The sequence below is a fragment of the Primulina eburnea genome, chromosome 12 (assembly GCF_022965805.1).
Source record: "Primulina eburnea isolate SZY01 chromosome 12, ASM2296580v1, whole genome shotgun sequence".
In the NCBI taxonomy this organism is placed as follows: domain Eukaryota; kingdom Viridiplantae; phylum Streptophyta; class Magnoliopsida; order Lamiales; family Gesneriaceae; genus Primulina; species Primulina eburnea.
In genome coordinates, this window is record NC_133112.1 from 4,672,523 (window position 1) to 4,695,840 (window position 23,318).

At 34.5% G+C, this 23,318-nt stretch overlaps 3 protein-coding genes across 11 annotated transcripts; 1 reads left to right on the forward strand and 2 right to left on the reverse strand.

Moving 5' to 3' along the window:
- The first annotated feature begins 982 nt into the window (after positions 1-982).
- LOC140807171 (uncharacterized) lies at positions 983-7,555 on the forward strand. Of its 5 annotated transcripts, none has more exons than XR_012112641.1 (14): positions 983-1,127; positions 1,215-1,362; positions 1,813-1,931; positions 2,043-2,124; positions 3,135-3,283; positions 3,808-3,948; positions 4,026-4,136; positions 4,307-4,418; positions 5,336-5,476; positions 5,593-5,630; positions 5,706-5,798; positions 6,396-6,472; positions 6,922-7,071; positions 7,291-7,314. XR_012112641.1 is itself a non-coding variant. In XM_073163900.1 (14 exons), the coding sequence occupies exons 1-14, from the start codon at positions 1,059-1,061 to the stop codon at positions 7,426-7,428; spliced, it is 1,575 nt and encodes a 524-aa protein (XP_073020001.1). In that variant the 5' UTR covers positions 983-1,058; the 3' UTR covers positions 7,429-7,555. The 5 variants fall into 5 exon arrangements, 4 of the variants coding, with proteins under 4 accessions (XP_073020001.1, XP_073020002.1, XP_073020003.1 ...); XM_073163900.1 differs by having other exon boundaries at positions 6,389-6,472; positions 7,291-7,555; XM_073163901.1 differs by having other exon boundaries at positions 3,138-3,283; positions 6,389-6,472; positions 7,291-7,555.
- A 2,013-nt stretch (positions 7,556-9,568) lies between these two features.
- On the reverse strand, positions 9,569-18,808 carry LOC140807193 (cleavage and polyadenylation specificity factor subunit 2). 2 transcript variants are annotated; one of them, XM_073163932.1, is made up of 18 exons: positions 18,529-18,808; positions 18,239-18,407; positions 17,167-17,263; positions 16,458-16,584; positions 16,242-16,360; positions 15,755-15,849; positions 15,501-15,652; positions 15,032-15,089; positions 14,837-14,944; positions 14,017-14,269; positions 13,556-13,740; positions 13,251-13,343; positions 12,508-12,606; positions 11,877-12,008; positions 11,718-11,762; positions 10,813-10,980; positions 10,473-10,547; positions 9,569-9,842 (listed from the first exon to the last, which is right to left on the reverse strand). In XM_073163932.1, exons 1-18 carry the CDS (start codon positions 18,675-18,677, stop codon positions 9,744-9,746), a joined length of 2,223 nt encoding a protein of 740 aa, XP_073020033.1. In that variant the 5' UTR covers positions 18,678-18,808; the 3' UTR covers positions 9,569-9,743. The 2 variants fall into 2 exon arrangements, with proteins under 2 accessions (XP_073020033.1, XP_073020034.1); XM_073163933.1 differs by having other exon boundaries at positions 18,264-18,407; positions 18,529-18,755.
- Positions 18,809-19,415: 607 nt separating this feature from the next.
- On the reverse strand, positions 19,416-22,514 carry LOC140807526 (signal peptide peptidase-like 1). 4 transcript variants are annotated; one of them, XM_073164417.1, is made up of 5 exons: positions 22,367-22,507; positions 20,842-21,827; positions 20,019-20,219; positions 19,709-19,857; positions 19,416-19,676 (listed from the first exon to the last, which is right to left on the reverse strand). In XM_073164417.1, exons 2-4 carry the CDS (start codon positions 21,637-21,639, stop codon positions 19,741-19,743), a joined length of 1,116 nt encoding a protein of 371 aa, XP_073020518.1. In that variant the 5' UTR covers positions 21,640-21,827; positions 22,367-22,507; the 3' UTR covers positions 19,416-19,676; positions 19,709-19,740. The 4 variants fall into 4 exon arrangements, with proteins under 4 accessions (XP_073020518.1, XP_073020516.1, XP_073020517.1 ...); XM_073164415.1 differs by adding an exon at positions 21,966-22,178 and having other exon boundaries at positions 19,416-19,857; positions 22,367-22,460; XM_073164416.1 differs by having other exon boundaries at positions 19,416-19,857; positions 22,394-22,514.
- Between the last annotated feature and the right edge of the window lie 804 nt (positions 22,515-23,318).

Below are 23,318 nucleotides of genomic sequence, written 5' to 3' on the forward strand. Positions count from 1 at the left end.
ACTCTTCCGCTGATGTACATAGAACTTACAATAAAATTTTAACATTTTATTAATATATATAATTATTAAAACAGACCATAAAACAAAGTTAGTTACTCTAAATATCTCAAACTTAATAAAATAGTATATGTATATATTGTATTATCAAAAATTGATAATAATTTTATAGATGATATTTTCAAGAGCTAAAAATACTTACATAAGAGTTTTTGAATAATCAAAAACATTATAATGATAAAGGAACTTTTTGATCGGATTATGAATAAACTTTATATATGTGTAATTAGTAGTTGAATTATATACATCACTTTTACCTACAAGTTTTTGTTCACCAAATTTTTTTCTCTCACTTGCACAAAAAAATTTCGGTCACCCCCTTCCTCTTTTTGACAAGGCACGGGTCGCCCTATCACCGAATTTATGAAATTATGACGATTAACTCTCGACGCAAATTTCTTTTAGATCTCTAGTGCGAATCTATACTAGTAATTCAGTTTCTCATCGTAAACTTGATTGAACAAAGGTGGAAAGTTGAAAATGAGAAAATCTAAGTGAAAAACAGACAAAGATATCAGTTATTTACTCTAGCATAAGCAACTTTAATAAATGGTAAAACTCACTATTAAAATAAATTCGTACATAAAAACTTAGAACATATGAATCATGGAAAATGGGGTTTAAGACAAAATAAGAGTAAATATTTATTATTACTAGTAAAAGATGCACATACGTTGCATGCGTTATTATTATTTTTAATTTGATCAAATAATACTAAATAATCAACATAAAATTATTTTCATTTAGAAAAATGGTTCGATTTAAAACGAAGATTTTATTTAGATTTTTTTAATATATAAACTATAAAGTGATTTAAAGAGATTTTTTATAAAATTAGAAAATAATTATAAAATTAAATATCTTCATGTCCTTTTAACATTGTAAGGATTTCACATTTGATAATACATTATAGATTATTATTTCTAGTATAAATAAGAGGCAAGTCCTGCAAAATGGGGTCTTAAGACAAAAATTCATCGTCCTTCCAATCCTTGCCGGCAATGGTGTCGCCGCATGGAATTCTACTGGCGACTCACATAATATCTTCTTCTTACGGAGAACAGTGCTCGGTGACCACTCCTATCTGATTTTTCATTCTCCACGGGTCGTTTACTATTCTCTCAATTTACGTTTTCTGTAATTTTTTGGCGTTGCAGAAAGTATGCGACTGTTTATTGCGCCGAGGAGCCCTAACCCTAGGTCAGATAATCCGATTCACGGAGCTCAGCAAGGAGAGTGTCATTAACTGCTTGCGCGTTTTATTCAACCAAAATTGTGTCCAACCCTTTACATCCCAGCGGGAAGGTAGAAGTGACAATTATTTTCAAATTGATTTCTTTTAGAAGTATTTTTTAAAAGTTTTGGTAAATATTTGTTTGAAAGCTGAAGACTAAATGTTTGGGGCGACGTGGAGGTGGGGAACGTAGGGGTGAGCTTTTTTTTTTTTTTTTTTAAAGGATTAAATTTTAAGTTTTTCTTGTTTTTTTTAAAAAAAAAGGATTAAATTTTAAGTTTTTCTTGTGAGGGAGATTATTGGTCCTTTCCCGGAATTCTGAGTATGAAAACTATGCTATGTTCAAGTAGTTATGACATGGGTATGCAAGAGGACACTAAAAGTTGGATGATTTAAGTTGCTGGACTCATGATTATAATATTTCAACTAGCAGAGCCTAATTTTTTCATGCTTGTTATTCATGATAGATAGTTAAAAACTTATTTCGGGTAAAGTGATGTTTTAATTCATTTAAATATTAGGTGCTTATGATGAGGCCCCAAAGATTTTGACTGAGTATATTGCCTTATTTGACAACATTATTCACAAGTCGAGGGCTCGCAAATTTATGCAAATCGTTTCGGAGGAGCTTGGAAGTGATGTGAGAATTGTTTATAGATAAATTTTTTTGTTGGTTAATTTGTTGTTGCACTCGTGCCTTCTTGTGCTGAAGTTGGTTTCTGGAGGTATTTATTAATTCTTTTCGATACAGTGCCTAAATATTTTTCATGGGCTGATTCAGCATGGAAGGCTTTCTCTTAATCGAATAATTGAGAGGAATGAGCAGACCACGGGTAATTCATGTATTATTAATATTTTTATGTTTATTTTTGACTGATTTATTGTTAACACTTTAATGGGTGGTCACTTCGGATTGTGTAATCTGGAAATGATTTGTACCAATTTCTGAAATTGTTGACTACCTGCCATTACCATCTGCGTTTGTTTTTAGAGTTGTTGGCGACAAGGTTTGAAAGAGAGATGGGGAGGGATTTGGGTGTTGCTTTCCAATTTGATATATCAATCCCTTGGATAGTTTGATAACTGATCTTAGCTAGACTGGTTCAGGTATTTATTTTGGGTCCGCCTTTTTCCACACAGATATATGTCACGCAACATCCACTCTATGTCTTCATCATTATCATGATAGCACGTTGCCGCTAGTTGCGGGATCGACTACAAGAATATTATTTCTCCAACTAAGTGATTTTCCCACATATCTTCTCTTAAATCAAGATCTAAAATATCCTCCTTCATCCAAGTTTTCAATGGCCTACCCCTCATTCTAATCCTTCCATTACCCGTGTCAATATAAGATATGTCGGAATGAGGCTGTGTTTAGTCTCCCCTTCACATAACCAAACCATTTTCTTCGTCCTCCCTAATCTTTTCATTCCTAATTATATCCTTGCGTGTTTTGCCACACATCCACTCTACATGTTTGTATGAAATAAAATCATTGTCATGATTCTGATGCCTTGACGCCAAGTTCATGCCTACAAGTCTTAATAAATGTAAATACTTTGTTGTTGTGGCATTGTGCATTGTTGAGCTAGTTAAAAAGAAACATTGACATGGGTGATATGCAGTATCCAACCTCAATCGAGTATCTTTAGACATATGCACTCCTAGACAAAGTTTGCAAGTAAACAGTCGTATCTCAATCTGATATAATAGAAATGTTTTTTTTGGGGGTAACCCTTGGTTTAAAACTTTTTTGAATAATCCATGGTTCATTCACTTGTCAGGAAACATATTGTTGAGCACTTAATAATATTTACATTTTTTCTCTAAACTATTAAAGCAGGAAAGTCTGATGCTATAGCTGTAAAAGAAAGCTTCAACAGGCTTCTTAATTTCAGATTTATTGAACGATGTCCTAGTCCTGAGCCATTTCTTGCGCCTGTTGACGAAGAGCCTTCTGCGAGGAGACGTGGTGCTAAGAAAGGCAAGGTAATCGTTTGCTGATTCTGTTTTATGTTCCCCCCAATATTAGTTATCCCCAGCAATTCTTCCTCATGCAATAAATAGAGCTTTAAGCTGTAGTTTCCCGATCTAATGTATATGAATTTTAATTCATGCCCAAACTTCTTATTATTTTATTTTGTTAGTGCGATTTGTTAGAAGTATGTTTTACCCTTAATTTCTACATATTATTAATGAAATTTGTTTCTTATAAAAAATGTCACATCTCGAACTGAAAAGCTTAGTTGATAAATCATACATAGAATTTATAGAAATTCTGAGTGATGTTGTGTAGGTTATAGAGTATATTTGAGTAATAGTTAAGATGATGAGACACTGTTTGAGTTGTGGTTTAATTTTCAGAATGCTAATATGCTCAGTTAGTTGGTCCTGCATAATGTCTCCTTGGCAACTCTTAATATTGTGGTGGTTAATTCTGAACTAGTTTGTACATTTCTCCGACCCATTTGGTAGCTTTTCCTGACGTTTTAGTGCTCCTTGTGTAATAACAGACTGAACAAGTGCAGACAGTAGAGCAGCGTGTTTTGGAAGCAGCTGCTCCAATGGAATCACTAAGATTCTTAATGGAAATACACTCTCCTTCTGAAGAAAAAATCGAAGAAAGGAATGCAACAGTGACACTTGGAAAGAAGGTTCGCGTGCTACCCTGTTGTAAAATTTCTTCAAATTTTTGATTGAGTTTTGATATATGATTTTTTTTATTAAGTAGCGTAAAAAAGAGACTATGATTCCAGATGAAGATTTGACCGGTGCTGTTGAAAAGAAAGATGTTATGTGGCGTGTAAACTATGAAGAATTTGTACGACGTTTGAGGGACAAGGTTTGTTGTAATGGTTACTTCTTGATTAGTGCCTATGGTTTAGTCTCATTTGACCAGTGGTGCAACACTTGATAAAAAGTTGCTAATTTTTATGGATTGTACTTCTCTAATGAGTGTCCATTGTGATGCATATTCTCTCAAGCATTTGATTCTTTGCATATGTGGTTTAGACTCGCATTTCATATGTAAAAACAAGACTTAATGACGAGGCTTCGATTGTGCTGAGTGCAATTTTGGAGCTAAGTAAAAACTCTACTGTCAGGCAGAAAGCTGAAGAATCAGGTAATTAATCCCTAGTTTTCATTCTCAAATCTACTTTATTTAACGTTGTTGCACATCCTTTACGTTGCTTGGTAGTTACTCTAAGGAATTATATCCACAGTGGGACCATTTTCGACTGTTTAGTCTCTTTCATCTTGCATCTAGTGTACATTTAGAGATCCATCAGTAAAGTTTTTTCTCTCTATTTACTCTTTTAGGTTTTGCAACATTAAATCTCATTTGATCTCATAATTTGCTTTGATAAATGTCATTCATCAGAAGCGTATCATTATGAAGCACCACATGACCTTATTTCATATTAGTATGTTACATGCGTCTATTCTCTTTATCTGGTTTGATAAAAAAGTATCTGCAAAGATGTCATGATCACGAACTTTTTGCTATAAATCGACTCGAACAGAAAGGAAAGAAAACCCCCTTCTAGTTTTCTATGACTTGAAATATAAAGGAATACAAAACTATAACCAAATTTTAAAAGCGAAGATTACTGCCCCAGCGGAGAATCGTTAACAAGAGAATGATTTCTCTTACCTCTAGCTCAAGCTAGACAACACCTAGTAAAATGATATATTGAATAACACACTCCCTTAACACACGCTTTCTTATTTTTCCACTGTAGATATCCCTAAAAATCGGTTCAATTTGTTTGAGCCCATAACTAGCCCAACGACAACTGCTCAACTCCTCATGAGTTACTTGGATGAAGTATCCGGGTTAACCTGTTCTGCATGGCTCCCATTAACTTTGATTTATTTAATTTTTCCAACTGGTGCATCTAGAACTCTGTAGGTGGTGTCTGTGAATTATGATTTATTAAATGCTGATCAGTGATTTTTCGCATCATGGTGTTCAGTTTTTTAAGATCTGTTCTACTGTGTAATTGAACTTGATGTTGCACTTGGTAATTTCTACTTCAGCTCATCTATCAATAAATGCTATATATGATGAGGTGATTAAGAAGGATGGTGGTGTTGGTATGGATTTTGATCGTATTAGAGCTTCACTTGCCCAGCTTGGCTGTACACGCTCATCAGCAGATGGTGAAACTTATAGTATTGGTATGGACATACTCTTTGTGCAACTTTCTGGTGCAGTCATCAAATGTTTGCGTATCAGCCGTTGTTTGCCCCTTATGTTATAATGCACTGGCTTCACCCTTTTGTTCTCTCAACAGATTTGAAGGGCATCACTGAAATGGCTCAAAATGAAGAGGTCTGTCGTTTTCCTCCATATTCTTGGCTTCTTTCATGTATGTGGCTTCTTATATTAATTGCAATATTTACATAGGTGGAGTCGGTGGTATTGAAGAGATATGGGAGGGAGGCCTACAGGATATTCAGATTATTGTCTAAGGCTGGTCGTTTTCTTGAGACTGATAAGGTAACTCTAATAGATTATTATTGTGACGTTTCTTATTTGGCATGTTTATTTGGACACTGGAGCTGTCGCTCGATGTCGAACTAATTTTCCATTGTACTGATTCATCCACTTGGAACATTTAGCTCTTCCTGCAAGATGGATTACTCTTGTAAGACCTTTTTGGCATCTAATCTAATTTTCCACAAGCTGTTCTTATATTGTAGCAAATGTTTCCTACATTCTGTACTTGAGACACTTTTTCTTGGATCGAGTTGTTATAGCATTTAACCAGCTTTGAGAGATTGGATTATTATGACATTTGGTGTCAATTTCATGTATTTAGTCATTATATATTCGAGGCTGTTCAATAGTCTTCCCTGATTCTGCATTAACCTCATGTCCTTTTTTGTGTGCTTTGCTGGAAAATGTCAACTTGTTATTATTGTCTCCGATGCCCTTTTCTGCTCGGGATAGTAAACTTTATCCCAGTGTTATAAATTGTGAGATAGGGTAGAATAATGTTTTTATGGTCCTGTTTTGACGGTATATTTGAGATTTAAGCTGATTTATAGGAATTTCTTGTGGAGCATCTGATATATTAACGTCTGTAGATTTCAGATGACACATTTGTTGAAAAGAAAGATACACTCAAGATTTTATACAAGCTTTGGAAGGATGATGTCTTGCACATGGAGGTGACTTTAATTGCATTATCATTGTTCCAGAGTATGCCTCATGTTTAGGCTAGACATTAATGTAATTTGATCTCATGAATCAAATCTTGCATTATTATTCTGTGAAGTTTCACAGAGAATATTCAAAGATATTAGACCAAAACGAATATGTATATAATGAAACATTATTTGGTAATTGCTCTTGGCTGCTGGTGAATCACTGAGGTGAACTATGCATAATACACCAGTCCCTATTAAATGTGCTTCGAGAATGCGGCTACATATGATAATGTTGACTGGTGAATTTGCAGGAATGTAAGGTTGAAACGGAAAGAAAAACAAAGACATAAAAGGGACTAGATGCACTGGATTAGTTTTTATTGGTGGCATTTAGTGTTGAGATGCTTTGGATAAAATAATGTTTATGTTGTAAATGGCAGCGCTTCGATATAATTTTTCTGATTTTGCAGAAAATTACGGTAAATGGAAATAAACAATCTGTATTCCTGCTGTGGAGAGTAAATAAGCAACCTTTATTCGAAAATTTTCGTGATGAAATGTACCATGCCGCTTTAAATTTGCGGCTAAGAATCATACATGAACAAGAGCAGGCAAAAGAGGTACGTTTACAAGAGCTCATTCTGTAGTAGTGATTACGTGTTGTATGAAAATTTTAAACCCCCCCCCCCCCCCCCCAAAAACCACCCCCTCGGGTTTTTATATTCCTGCCACCATGATTACATTTTCTGAGTCAATTACTGGAAACGATAATTGAAAAAAATAGTATATCGAAAGATATACATTGTCAGTGATTTGAGTTTGCATTATTCCTATGGCAGGTTCTTCAATTACCACGAGAAAAGCTGGTTGGAGAGATGGAAAAAAAATATAAACGATTCTTTAGAGTTGTGGTTATTTTGGAATCGTCGATTATAAATCTTGATGATGTTATCATACTTTTTCATAGTTTTGAATAACGCTATTTATCCATCATTTTGCATCTCTGACAATTAAATTAATCTTTATATTGTTTTTGCTCTAAAATTTCAGATATTGGGTGGTATGTATATACATAGATTTAAATTTAATACATACTTTTCTATTGTGTGCTTGAACAATAACTTCTTTTTTTTTTTTTCAAGTATTATCGTCGAAAAAGTTAAAAATAAAATTTGGAAAAATTAAAAATTTAATTTTTTTTATAAAATAAATTTAGTTTTTTTTTCCTCAAAAATAAATAGATCTCGAGTCAGCAATGAAGATGTGATTGATGTTTTTAAATCAGATTGAGGGAATTTTATTGTATAAAGAGTTGGATGTTCGAACGTTGATAAATAATCCTTGCGTGTGAAATTTATTTTGTTCTACGCCTTGTCATGAAGATGTATTTCGAAGCTGATGGATGAATGCGGGAGGCAAGTGCTGAGAGATGGATAATTGCACATGATATTTATATGAAGTTGAGAAAGAGGTTAAAAAGTTTGTCGAAAAATTCATCACAAAGAGTTTGTTTGATCATAGATACATGAACATTGATTCAAAAGATTAATTATATGTGTTTGACAGTTCAATTTATTGATAAAAATTGGATTTTACAAAAAAATATTATCAATTTTTATTCAGTTACAAGTCATTAAGGTAAGTCCATTAGTTTAGTATTTGAGACATGTTTAGCTTCATTTATGCCCAATATCATCAATTAATGTTGAAATGACTTTGGAGGATATGAAAACCTAGAACATCGTAAGTTTTCTTATAAAAATATTATAGTTATAATTTCTTTATTTCTAGAAACTTCTAATTTATTTTACTTGTATGTCATACTTTTTTTTCAGAGATGACAAAACTTGGGTTGGATTCGTCTTCCTCAACAATACCTGTGGATAAATCATAAATGAATTACGTAAGTAAGAATGATAAATGATACGTTTTGACATGTATTTTATTATGATGAGAAGATTGTAAGTCGAGCTTGAATTCTAAAACACGCTTAAATTTTACTTTGCTTTCTGGGTAATTTACGTATTTTGCAGAAATATGTCCTGGTATTCTAAGTTTTGATAAAACTAAAGTATGTGTTCTTTTCGTAGGTTTGCTTTGCTTTATTCAGTATTGTCCAAAGATGAGATAATTATGTGTACATTCAAAGTTGTGGTTTCGAGGACGTGCAGATTATGTGAGAAATGCTGCTGAGAAGAACATAATCCAAGTAATGTCGTGCCACGACAAGCACAAAAGTAGATGGTTTTGGAGGAATTTTTCATGGCCTGGCACCTATTCAAACCAATGATGGAGCAGCATTTTTTTTTTTCTTAAAATCAAACTTGATGAAGAAAATCTCTCCATCTATCGCACAATAATATTATGATGAGAGATTAGATTTCCTTCAAGATAGTCATGCACTCATGTGTAAGTTTTGATGATTGTAATATCTTTAAGTTTGTATTGTTTTAAGTTTGGTTGTATCATGTTTTGTGTTGTTTGAGTTTGATTAGACTTATATTGTGCTATTTGTTATGTGCAAGTTTTTTGAGTCTTGGCTACAAAATCCATATTTTTTACTATCGGTTGGTTACATGTTGAATCGCACATTTGTTATTTTAAAAAAATGAGTTTATCTTTAATATTTCTATTGATTGTTAATTTTTGTCCAATCTTTCTTGTTATCTATGAGGTCTTTATTATTATTATTATTATTATTATTAATTTTTTTTTGGGATTAAAGTTCGTATTTTTTTAAAAAATATCTGATTTAAAATTGGTTCGTTTAATTCGATTTCTATGAATATTTCGATCTGTTCGGTTATTCAAAAATAAAATCAGTTAAATCAGTTATATGTCTATACGATTTGGTAATCGAATAAATCGATTGGACACCACTTGCAAGAAGTTTGACTTCTAGAGTTTTCAGCTAACATGTATTTTTAAAATTTTTAAAAGTATAAAATCCTTGGTTTGGCAGCTTAACATGTATTTTAAAAAGAAAACAACAATAGATCAGGTATAGATGATTAAGTTGTGCACATGAAATCATTCAATGGTTTAGTTCATCTACGTAAAGTGAACAGAGGATGAAACAAAATAATATTGGAACTTACCAATCTCACCCCACAACCATAAAGAAAATCAGCTAAAATTAGAAATCTTGAAAAAAATGTACAGATTCTACATAAATATTACAACATAAGTTAATGGTCGTAAATGCACTAATTGAGAAAGAAAAAACAAAGAAAAATCGGAATATAATTGTGTTAGATTAATACAGATACAGAGATGATACCGAAACTGCAGCCTAAAGGGAATAAAATTGTGAATACAGATGATCCCGGATTTTGTAGTACTCTTCCGATAAGGGGCCTTCAAGAATTATATGTTGTATATTGCCACCACCCTACAACACATGCTCCAAAATTTGTCTCAATCAAATTATGAATAAACTAACCTTATAAAAAGTTACAATTATTTCGTCCTGCAAGAAAATTTATCACCACATAGTAGCATTTGTATCCTGAAAATTATATGTTACATCAATGTCAAAGAACTGTGTTTCCTGGTTGATTTGCATCTTGAAGTTATGTACAATGTATTCATGGGATTTATATTTCGAAAAAGCCTGTTACGACATGAAATGAAGCCTATACGGAACAACTAGGTGAACATTGCCTGTTCGAGCATACATTTGACCTAAAAAATATCAACGAGATGACTTTCCATATTACAAAGCTAGATATGCGTGTACTAGTTTTTCAAATTAGTTTCCATCCACTTATAGATATGCAGGCACACCTTGGAATTAACACGCTCTATTGACAAATTCCATTAATGTTTACCTCTATGTGATCAAATCGAACTAAACATCCTTTGTGCCTAGACCTTGTATAAAAAAGTTAAAACCTTCTTTCATTGAAAAAATAACTTGTTCCAAAAAGCACAGCAATAAAAAGGTTTTTCTGTAGTTGATGACTGCTAAAAGAATGAGAAACAAGGAAAAATCTTACAAATTCAAGCAAAAGTCACCAACCTTTTGGTTGGAATCTCCAACTTTCCGCAGAGTCACATAGTCCCCGCAACGCAAGGCACCACTAGCAAATTCAACCTGAGAATATAGCACATGTTAACCACATAAAATCTAAAAAAAATTGAAACAAAAACAGAGCAGACTAGTGGAGTGCCAAAGGCCAATTAACAGCCCCTCGAATAAAACAATATTAAAATTACATGTATTTTTGTTGAAAATTTTGTGGTCGGTTCTTAATCAAACAGTACAAGAACATATGGCTCGTTTACATAGTCAAAGAGGGCTGCAGGGACCCAAAGGATTATATTTTGTTTAAACAAGTGATTCGTTGTAGATAATATACCTGGATCCCTTTGCTAGCAAGAAACTGTTTGAAGTCTGCCATTTTTATGTCCCCAACCAAGACTGTTTTATGAGTTGGAGCAGGAGTTGAAAGAGGAAGCAAAGACAATGTTCCACTTTCTGTTTTCTCTACTTCAGCGTCAATCCAAGCTATTTCATAATCTCCAAGCTATAATAAGAATGTGTACACTTTTGAGACATATAAATACTATATTTTGAGTAAACCACAGCCATTAACACATGGTGACAAAACCCTGCAAGCTGCAACTTCAGAATTTGGCGTATTTGGCCAAAATAAAATTAGGAGGAAGCCACTGGCCAAAATCTTATCAGCATTACACTCGCATACATTTATACAGTTAAAGTCACAGGAATCAAATATATATTGTCTACGAATCAAGATCATTTCTTTTTATAAATCCAATTGTTCGAACCAAATGAATGGTTAAAGCTGCCAGATCTATAAAAACAAAGTAGCAAGAGTTCCTGCCATCTAAAGTGTCTTCTCGATATACATAAAAAGTAACCGTTGGCACAGCTTCTTAAAGGAAATACCGAGATGCTTATTGTAAGGAGCAAGAATTAAGGACAAACTGCTGAAATCAATGATGAAGTGATGGAAGATTCAGAAATTAGGAATTAATCAGAAGGATTTTACTTAGTTTCTTTTTTAATATTGCATGCGTTCTAGCTAGATAGGGGAATTACAGCAGATTTCTTGCTAGGGAAATTAATTGTCTTCCTTATATTTAAATGACCATTGTCGCAAGGAATAAGAATATCCAGAATCCTAAAATCAAATAGTAAATTTGAGATAGCGAGGTTCTCTCAAAACAAGCTAGAAACCTATCCCAAATATATTGATCATCCCATAACATGATCCAAACCTAGGACCATAACACTTGCCTTCTTGAATAGAATGTTGCTCATTAATTTCTCTGAAAGTTGAACCTATATTTCAAGAAGAGAAACATAATAAGCCCCAGATTACATGGTCAATTGCTCAATGAATCTCAAAAGGTGGTCAGAGCGTTTTTTATACGTAACAAAACATGGAGAACTTACTTTATAAGCACACAAATCTGAAGTGACATCAATTGATTCCTCAATCTGAGGAGCATATACATGGGGACAAACATTTTTCAGACAATGTTGCTTTAAATGCTCGGTGGCTTCTGCTGATCCATGTACTAAGACCTAGGTCCGAGACAAAAAAGAAATCGTCGAAGCAACTTAATTCAATCACTAAACTCTTCGTAAACAGTCGAAGGCAACAAAAGATAACACATAATAAGATATTGGTCACGGATAATCTCAATATACTACCAGAATCTCCCTTGCCCCAAACATATAAAATTGCCGATGTTCTAAGCCAGAAATAAGTTGTAAATTATCAAGGGATATCACAAACTTAAACAGAAAATTACTCAGTATCATATGATGTTGCTTGCTTTTAAATTTTTGGAAAATAAATCCCGTACGCCACTGCGCCAGGAATAGTGTGGGGGGAAACTTACTGTGATTTGATCACATTTCGTGTTAAAATTATATTCAACAACTACCCCGGAATACAAAATATTGAAAACTTCTATGTTTATGACAATATCTTGGAGCAAAGATACTGTTAACTTCTTCAGGAAGGAATAGATATGAAGCAAGACATAAGGGGTACAAGAAGCCCAGGAAAGTTCCTTACGAGCTTCAAGGGGGAAACATGGGCGAGAATCTTTTTGATCGAGCTTCCATCGGATCGGCCCTCAAAATCCATAAAGACCAAGGAACACTTGACATAGACCTGCAATGTTGCGTTTAATGAAGACCTAGAATTAATGAAATAAATAATTCTTCTAAAGTTGCAAGGAAGAATCAAACAGGTGGACTGTAGATTCAGATCTGACAGGAACACAGTAAAATAATTTAAAGACAATCCACAGTTGCTAATAAACGGAAAACTGCAGACCTTAGACATGTGATTCATGTATGGTATAAAATATAGGGTGAGTAAACAAGTTAAGCCCACCGGAGTAAACAAATTTTGATGTTTCAGATCTAGCTCGAATTGAATTCAAGCAGGCTCCAGCTTAAATTGAATTTGAGTGATATAGAAATTTTCAGCTCAAGCACAAGCTATAAAGAAGTCAACACAATTTTTCCGTTTCTAAGAAAAATCCAATGCAACGTAATGTTAATTTCGGTGATGTGGTTTTTTTGTTCATGAGTAACACATTGTCGAGAAAATAACTTCAGCTTCTTCAGATCTAATTTCAAAGAACTTGGGAAAATCAAAGGCATATTCTCTACTCTAGTTTGCTCAGAAGACATTACTTTTAACGAATGTTTTTTGCATTTGTGAATAACACTGAGTTGAGAATATAACTTCAGATGTAGTCAGAGCTAGCGGTTGGTAAAATTTGGAAAAGTAGAAGAGATTCTACGTACAGTTTGCTCAAAAGATACTACTTTTGACGGAGTTGTATCAAATATAAGACTAGCAAATCCTTCATCAAGCTTTCCATTAAGGTCACCATCAGCCTACAAAATAGATACTGTGAGATATATATAGCGCTGCCAATAATAAAAGGAGTTGAAAATTTTATTTTTAGAACCAAGTGTATGTGTCCTATGTTCTTCCAGATGTGAAAAAATCAACTCAATAACATATGAAGGAAAGAGACGACTATTCTAACCCCTCAAGTTGATGAAAACTAATGCACATAAAGAGGCATGTTATTAAAAAAACTGACCCGCATCAATGCTTGGTCCATGTCTTCATCCTTGATTATGTAATCATCTGGATTGATGACTTCGCCAAAATCATCCCATTCTACAGAGTTCTCATAGAACGGAAACATTGGAGCGGCCGCAGATGGAAGGGGAACAAACCCATCAATTAATACATCTCTGAAAGCCCCATGTTGCAAACCAACAGCTGAAAGAATGTAACGTGTTTGAGCTTGCAAAACTTGCGGCCCATGCAGAAATGTAACTTCCTTTTAGTTGGCTATAAACTATATATAATATACTTGAGGACCTCGGCTTCTCTATCCTCTTGTAGGGCAGTCTGGGTTATTCAAATTGTGTCCATTCTCATATATGGATTCATTTTCAAATTATATGTTGAAATAATCTTTTTTGTATCTAAAATTTTGGCAAAGAAAAGTTACTAGGTAAAATTAGCAAATATTTGTGAGAGTCTAGGGATTACAAGTTGAAGAAGGATTGGCGATGCTGGTATCAACAACCATAGGATCACCCCCAGCAGGCTCAGCACTGAGGGAAACTTTTGATTCCTCCTCTTTGATAAGAGCAGCTTTAAGAGCTTCCTCCTGTCTTTTCTGATCTTGCTCTTCTTCATAGGCAGCTAACTCCTCTCCAACCAAGGGAACTCTCTTCGACATTATTACTTTAACAGCTTTAGGAGGAGGGTCTGACTGAAGCATACGAGCTAGGGTGGCAAACTACAATGTGCAGAAGTCAGGACAAATGCGCATGAACACTCCGACAGCAGCAGGGTAATGAAACCAGTTTTCTCCTCTTTCTTATCATTTTTCTCTCTTGAATGATAAGGGAAAAATTATATGATTCTAGACAAATGCATGAAGTGAAAAAAAAAAAACAGAGATCCAAAATTTTCAGGCAGCGGAGAGCAGCCAAACTCAATAGTTCAATCTTATAACAGAAGCAATTTGTTTTCGGAAATGCAACTTGATTAATTGAACGGTATCAGAAATTATGTTGATGGCAGAAACATTATAGGAACTGAAAAACACGTTAAACTTATCACATATCTAATGAATGCAAACATAAAAGCAATTGAACAAACCAAAAATAACACAAAGCCTCCCCTAGACCTATACTATCGTAAGAGCTTATAAAGGGCTCTAGCATAAAAGCGAAATGGCAAAAAAACTCCAATAAAATTAATTATGGAGATTTCCAACACTGTCCTAATTTGGGGCCCAAAACATGATTAAAATATGCAACTAATTACTACAAGATTCACAAATAGAAGGGTAAAAGCAAACCTGGCCTCTCTCAGTAAAAAGTACAAGGTTCTTCACATCAGCAGCCCATTCAACAAATATATCATGAGAGAATCCGGCCTCCAAACTCGCCATCGATGCTAAAACAATCTGCCAGAAAAACAGTGCCAAGGAAATCATGAAAATGAAAATTCAGAAATACTGAAATGATCACGTAAAGTAATTGTGCATCCTAACCTTTGGGCCATCAGGAACACTTTCAAGCTCACTTTTACTAATCAAAAGAGTGACATGTCTGCAAGTGTTGTATAAAATAATGGATAAGAACCTCTTCACAGATTTTTGTGAGCTTGATGATAACAAGACATGATGAGTCAGCATTTGCATCAAAACGACCAATCAATTTCTTCTTGCTTAAATTTAGTTTATTGATCAAGCGCTAGGGTAAGCACATGTACAAAAGAACTAAATCAAAGACAAAAACATGCAGGTCCTAAAATTCTCAGGACAATAGAGTATAAAAAATGCTGCCCAGATACTGATATTATTTCAAGAACTGAGTGAAACTAGATGGAAAATTTCACAATCATCTTTGACAATCCAACGGTTTAATTGACGCACCATGCAGCTTTTTCTGCATGCTTTCAAAGCAATTCACAACTAAACCAAAAGGTACAAAAGAGATAAGAAGATGAAGATATCTTACTTCAGAAGAAAAGCATTGTCGCGTGTGTGCTCGAAGGATTTTGCTATTGAATCGCTCATCCACTCGAGAAAACTCTTGGCATAATCAACGGTACTTGATGAGACATATGTAAGGAAGAAGATGGGAAACGTCAAGTTGTGCTGCTCCCAGTACTGCAATTTTCTTTTTTAATCTTTCTATGTTCGATATAAATCTTAATATCCAATTAATAATAACCAGATGGATAAACTCCAATATCATGAAGGCCGACTTACCTGTTCCAGGATTAAAAGTAGCTCCAGCACTCGACCAGCTGTATCTACTGGCACCAATATCTTCCCGTCCGCTCTCAATATCCTCAAGATAGCATCTAAAATATACAAGAATAAAGAAAGTTTTTTCCAGTAAATGGCAATCAAACAATTAACAGATTAGAAGGCCTGATTAGGATTTATAGTGCATGCCGTCGAATAATAACAAAAGAAATATACATGGCAGATGTTTCTTTTCCGTCAATAAAATAAATTTAAAGTGGCCGAGTATATGAGAAATTAGTGAGCTCCTTCCCCGTGTGTGCATACATATCTTTACATATTACTACCATCCAGACCAACAAGAGAAGAGGGTTTTGTTAGTTCTTTTTAACTGAAGTTTGGTCCAGACAGCAGAAACGAAATCTTTTCTGGGTGACTAGACAACAGAAAAATGGAAATGGGAATAAAATTGAAATGCAGTTCAAATTTATGAATGCTAATATATTACCTAGAAATTCTTGGTCCCTCTGACGCCTTGGAGGCTGATTACTTAATAAAGCATTATAAGCATCCGTTATTAGAACTGCAGGGCGAACAAAAGACTCTAAAACAGTTCCATTCAAATGCCTGATAAAAAGAACAGTGGAGTTAGCTTCTCCATATTATGTACATGAATATCACTTTGGTACTAAAACTTCTCATGCGCGGGGGGCAGGAAGAAAACCTTTCTTTACGATGATTGAAGTCAACAGCATATATGACATCTTCGCCATCTTTTGTTATCTTCCAAACAGTGCCGCCTAAAAGGTGTCCAGCTAAGTGGGGAGCAACAACGATTCCTTCTCCTTTTCCTAGCATTAGTTAATAGGAATTGAAATACATGTAAAACAAAAGATAAGGCTATGTTTAACATGTTAGACAAGCATAAAATGACGAGACACGAGTTCACGTGGAATCACCAGCAACTAACAAACTGTTCTCATCTATACTTTTTGACTAATTTACATGCACTCTCAATTCTCAAAGCAGTCATAAAAAGATAAAACAATCATGTTAAACAAAACTACAAAAGAGAGCTGAACAATGCAAATATCAAAATCAAAGCCTAAACACTGAAATTTGAATAAAAAAAAACTTATTTATGATGACAATAACAATAAAATAAAGTCTGAGTTGTAAGTTTATCATTGAAAAATTCCAGCGTAGATGATACAGCAATACATGATGTGCCACACCCCAATTCTACGTTCTTCCCTTGAGAGGTAAACTAAATAGAATAAGACAAACAATAAAAGAAATCTTGAAACTCAAAAAACAACACAGGGGAATAGAATTGACAGAGATAATAAATGAAATAACTCATAATGTGCCCAAACACCAGAAGCTTTTGGAATACAAACTCTGGTGCAAACTAAGTCGAAGAGAAAACTTACCAGACATATAGTAATTCTGAGAGTATGTCAATCTGGTAATGTTTTGAAAAGCAGAATCGATGTCATCGAGTGTAAATAAATCAAACTCTGATACTTGCTGCAAGGAATCAAATACAATCGGATAGGGAAATGTATTGAGAATAAACATTGCTCAATAAGATGGTACAACATTTCTCATACCAAATAGAAAATTGTGGTTTGATCTTCACTGTTATTTTTTGTAAATGCTATCACTTTTTGACGTCAGTATACAAACACCGAATACATAATTTCAGGTGCAGAAACGAAACTTATATAACTTATAATCAAGAAATAACATGTGTGGTATCGTCATTAGTACTAACAAAATAATAATTGTATAATTATTTTTGAATCGGCAATTGATATATGAGTTGATTTACAAAATTGTTTTATTTTAATAATTTTGGTTTAACATAGATCCCATACTGATAATATGAGAATGGATATTCCGTACAGTAAAAGCATTTGTGCATTTTAAATTCATCTGAATTTTGATTCAATTTGGTAAACCATAGTTCTTACTAGATGAAAACTTCCCATGCTTCCATCTAAACTTAACCCAGAAGAAAAGCATAAAACATACTCTACTCAATTAGATACACTCGAGTATGATCAGTAGCTGGAAAGAAATGCCAGAAATCAAGTCTCATATACTCTCAGAAGGATTATCACTTGGTTCATGCTCCACCTGGTTACATTCTTACAAACAAACATCGTTTTTCATTGCCATCAACAGAGAGAAAACAAATAATAAAAAAGAGAGGCAGATGAAAGGTGGTTTCACACTTTTTAATTTCACTTTAACTAAAAGGAAACTACTTGCTTTCAACTGCTGACATATTAGACAAAAGCATACCGTTCCATGATACCAGCGTTTGTATACTACAGAAACAGTAGAAAAATATTGATTCCGAGCGCAGTCAAGAAAGCTAAATCACGTACACAACTGAGAGGGTCTAAGTTTGAACAGCTGTTATACAGTAGCTAATAGAAACCAGAAAGAAGAGCAAGCAGGCTCTCAAGAACAAAAAGTTCCTGATTAACATTTCACCTTTCGTGAAAGATAGTGATCGTACATGGTCAGTAGACCCAATCTGTACACAGGCTCGGTCGCATAAACAGGAGCACATAGTCCAAGTTCTTTCACGGCGTAAGGTAGTGCGCCTAGATGGAGTGTGTCCGGGTGCGATAGCAATACGGCATCCACAGTGGAAGCGACCCTGGTCCACATTGAAAGCTTTCTCCACAGTTATAATCGTAAACTTCGAAACCGACAATGACAAGTAAACCAATTCCATCCAGCGAACACAAAGATTCCACAATATGTGTGTTATATCAAACCTGGCGAGGGGTTGAAGAAGGGAAGCATCAAAATGGTCGTTCCAACCGCAATCAAAGAGGATATTGAATCCGTCGATGGAGACCAAGTACGAAAGCGGATTCTCATTGTACACTCCACATAGAGGCTTCACTTGCACCGATGTCCCCATTTCCGTACGAATTTTCTCAGCTTTTTCGCTTTGATTGATTTCTTCTTATTTTGTTTATGTTCTTCTGCGGGAGCCCAGAATGGGGAATGAAGGGTTTTAGGATCCGTGTAGTTTATCCGGGTCAAAGATCAACCCGTTATATATGATTTTAGTCAGTGAAATTCAGAGCCCGTTTGGTATCAAAAGTTTTTTGATTAAAAAAGTGTTTTTTTAAGTTGGTTTTTAAAAGTGTTTTTTTAAGTAAAAGTTGTGTTAATATTGTGTTTGGATGAATAGATAAAAAGCACTTTTTAAATTAATAAATGTGTTTGGATACATATCATTAAAGTGCTTTTTTAAGGTTATTAAAAAAGCTAGTGAAAAAAGCTCTAAAATAGAAAAGAAAAGCTCTAATTTCAACTTAAATAAGTGCTTTTTTAAGCACTAGAAGCCAACCCAAACAAGTTATAAATTAAAAAAACACTTTTTTTTAAAAAAAAACACTTTTTTAATTGTAACTTCTTGTACCAAACGGGCTCTCAATCTCTAATCATTTACTAGCGATATGTGCTTATTTATAATAATAATTAACAAGATGATTTTTTTGTTTTATAATTAAATCGATCTAAATTTAAAAAAAAAATCATTGGAGAAAAGAAAGTCGGGAAATGAAATAAATATTTCGAAGTGGGTGAAAGTTTTTTTTAAAAAAGAAATTATTCGGTTTAAATCTTGTTGAATTAATATTAACCCACTATGTTTAAATTTCGATATCATAGCCTGATATTTAATAATAAAAACTCCTTAAGAATTGTGTATATACGCCCTATGATTCTACACAATTACGAAGATCATTGCGATTTCTGTGAACAAAATGTAATCATCTTTCGAAATAGCATAAAATAGTAGTCTTGATCCCAAATATAAAGTTCCTCGTCTGGCTAGACTTCTCAGTAGATGCCAGACTGCTCGACGTTTTATCATATGCCGATTTGGTATCAAGTGGACCAAATCATACCCCTTCATATCTTTTCCGAGTTTCTAACGTCTACGAGGGCGGACGGGTTGAGGCCACACGTAAGTATCAGGGCACTGTTAGATGGGCTTTCTCATCTACATTTATCGCATTTCCATCCCACAGCTCGGCCAGCTCGTTCTTCAACCAAGAGCGAACAATTACGGGTCCCAGGGTTGAAGGCACCTGCAAAGGTGAAGTTGGATAGTATCTAAACATACTAGTACAAGTCAAAGTCGAAAGGCAATGTGGAACTCTTCAACTCTTAATACAGTATATATATTTCAATTTCACCTTAGTTTCAACTGTCCTTAGTATAATGTCAGAATAATCATGTTTATACATACCAGATACAAAAGAGCTGGTTGAGGTGAGCGTGACAAAATGCCAGCTGCTAATGCGGCCACCAGTCCAATTGCATATCCAGTAAGCGCATGTGGAAAGTACTTGAAACTCTTTGAAGATTGTACATCAAACGCAGTAGCAGAATCCCTGCTTTTTCGATGATCAAAACAGAGAACCATAGCTAAAAGCATAGATGGAATAGCCTGCGAGAAAAATAAGCATAGCAAGAGCTTAAATGGTTGTCACACAAACTGTACAAAAAGCAATACACAAATTATGCCGGAAATGTAGTAGGATGCTGTAAACTCATGCTTTGAGAGCCAAAATGCAGTGAAGGCGACCGACAATATTAATAAATATCTAGTAATGGTTAAACAGTTCATTATTCTTTTAGCATCGCAATGACATACTTAAAATGCTTTGCATTTCGAGAGAGGAACTTGAAAAAAATATGAGCCTGCGAGGCTGTGGAAAAGCTGTGTGAGCTTTCACAATCTCAGGCATGGTAAATTATGTCCATAAAAACTGGTATCTATTGAAGCCATGGACAAATTTTGACTAATGTGGATAAAGATCGGTTAAAATTAGACAAACTACAGACACCAAATTACTTGAAAATAATGCAAAAGAAAGACATTAGTACAATAGTGGTAAGATCGAGATGAATTATAACAATATGGTCCCACAGAATTTGTAGAGCTAGCTCACACGCTGTGAGCCAATACAACACAACCCAAATCTCAAAGCATTTTAACTGTCTCCAGCCAAGCCAGCAACCAAATGATGTATATCTACATCATCAGGAACATTTAACAGCATACTTACCATGTCTCCTAGGCCAAGCATCATGTAGTCAGAAGTATTACTCCCAGGTGCTGCACCGCCTAACATATTTCTGGGAAACACAATCTTAACAGGTAACTCAAGTTTTTTCGTAATCAACTGTAGCCCAGGAAGACTCAAACTATCAGCCACTGTATGCACTGGATTAGATGCTTGTTGAGTTGCAACCGATACCATAACATTAGCCCCAAAAATTCTCTCAGAATAGAAAACCCAGAATATGTCATACAAGAAAAGACAAAACAGAAGCATTGCACATATCTTGATATTGGGAAGTCGAACATGGCTGACAAAGGCAATGCAAAGAGAGATACCCAGAATGTTGTTCAATATCCAGTGCCCAGATACAATCCACGCCATAACTAAAGCAATGCAGACAAACAATAAAAGACTTTGGAAACGCGTAAATGGCTTGGAACAGCACTGAGATACATATGGGTCAGACAAACTGAACTGTGACTTGATGTGAGTAACGTATGGTGACAAGCAAAAGTATAGGGCGAATGCTGAGGCAACTGTGGTAAAAACAGTAAGAAATTGAGAAACTGAAGAAAACAAATAAAACATAACAAGCAAGCTGCAAGAGCTCACTATTGGGATCATCAGAGCCTGAGAGCTGTCCAAAGTAATGGAAGCTTCTGAGAGGTCACGGTTTCGTTCCATTTCCTTTCCATAACTTAGCGCTCTAGAAGCAGAGGCATATGTCACCGCTACAGCTGTTATAAGTAGAATGATTGAAGGCGGTTCCAGCAAATAAACAAGGGTCCAGAGAGGCTCCATCTTGGAAATACCTTTTGAAACCCAAAGTTGCCTACTAACTTCAAAAACACAGTGGTCAACAATCAGGGTCAGTTATAATCCAAACTCATCCCTTTGGAAATCATAGGCATGTTTTCTGGAATCTGGAAAACACAAACTGCAAACAAAAGAGGAGTCTTTATCTCCTCAATGTCTGCCCCAAGAATTGCCTGCAAACAAACAAATTCATGAGTAAGAGATCATACCAACGAGAGAAAAGTATACAAAATCAAGTGCATCAACAATACCAAATAATCAAACTCACACGCATAATGCCAACAAATTGGGTCTCGGAGAAGAAAATTTACCTTGAAAACACACCCACAAGACTGCGAAAAAACACCACACAGACAAGCACATTCCTCCCTTCTTTTTCACTTTTCTTTAAAAGAAAATCAGCTCATCGAGGCCGTTTTAGTAATCTCTGACTAAATTAAAAATTCCCCAGAGATGATTCGCGTCAAATCGCAGAGAAAAGGGATATGCATTTTACTTGATTCTTGTTCACTCACAAATAATCACTAGCCAAAAAAAAACAGAACGAAATCCAGAATAAGAGATAACAAAATTTTAAAACACGGAGAAACTTCTATAGAATTGAAATCAAATCACTAGATAATCGACAGTGATATAAATTTCTTCAAAAAAACATGCATATATCGCACAAAAATCAACGATAAATCATCGGCAATTCATCAAATAATTTCACCTAGGGATTTTCGCAGAGTAAGATCACCTTTGACTTGAAATCTTTGAAAGCAGAAAGAGCTTTCAGCGAAGTGAGAACGAAACGAGTTTAAGCAATCTAATATTCACCCTTTCCCCCCTTCATTATTCATATTAGCGAATTGGCACCCAAATTCTTGGACACTTATTTTCAAACCAGTATTTGACATGGACCGGAGCCAACCTTCTGGTGTATCTGGGCTAAGCCCAGATTAAATGCATTTGCAAAAAGCCCACCCATGAAATAAATGAAAGTGACCCGTTTAACTTTTCCATGAATAATTTTTTTTCACTGAAGCTTTGAGGACCATTTGGTTTTATGGATAGATTTATGCTTAGGCCAAAAGATTTTTGGAATACATAATGTATAATAATAATCAGAAATTGAGAGAATATTAAAATAAATATAAATTGTAAAATAAGAATGAGGAATATGGCCAACATACTGCTAATATATTTTTTAAAATTATGAACATTGTTTGGTTGATGATGCACAGTGAAATGGTTATCCAAATCCAAGTCTGTCCAAAAGAATTTAATGTCAGAAAATCGAAATGTTTGAACATTAAAAAGATAAAAATTGGTAATGAGATAATAACCACTTTTATACAAGATAAAAGAAATTAAATGAAATTTTTAAAAATGATAATAACTAGCAGGAGTGAGTCTTATGTGAGACCGTATCACGGATCTTATTTCTGTGAGACGGATCAACCCTACCGATATTCACAATAAAAATAATATTCTTAGCATAAAAAGTAATACTTTTTCATATATGACCCAAATAAGAAATATGTCTCATAAATACAACTTATGAGACGGTCTTACACGAATTTTGGCCTAACTTATTAGATACTTTAAGAAGAGATTGTTTTTATATATTAAAAAAAGGTTTCATCATCTAATAAAGATGCTTAGTACGGTAGCCGGTGTGG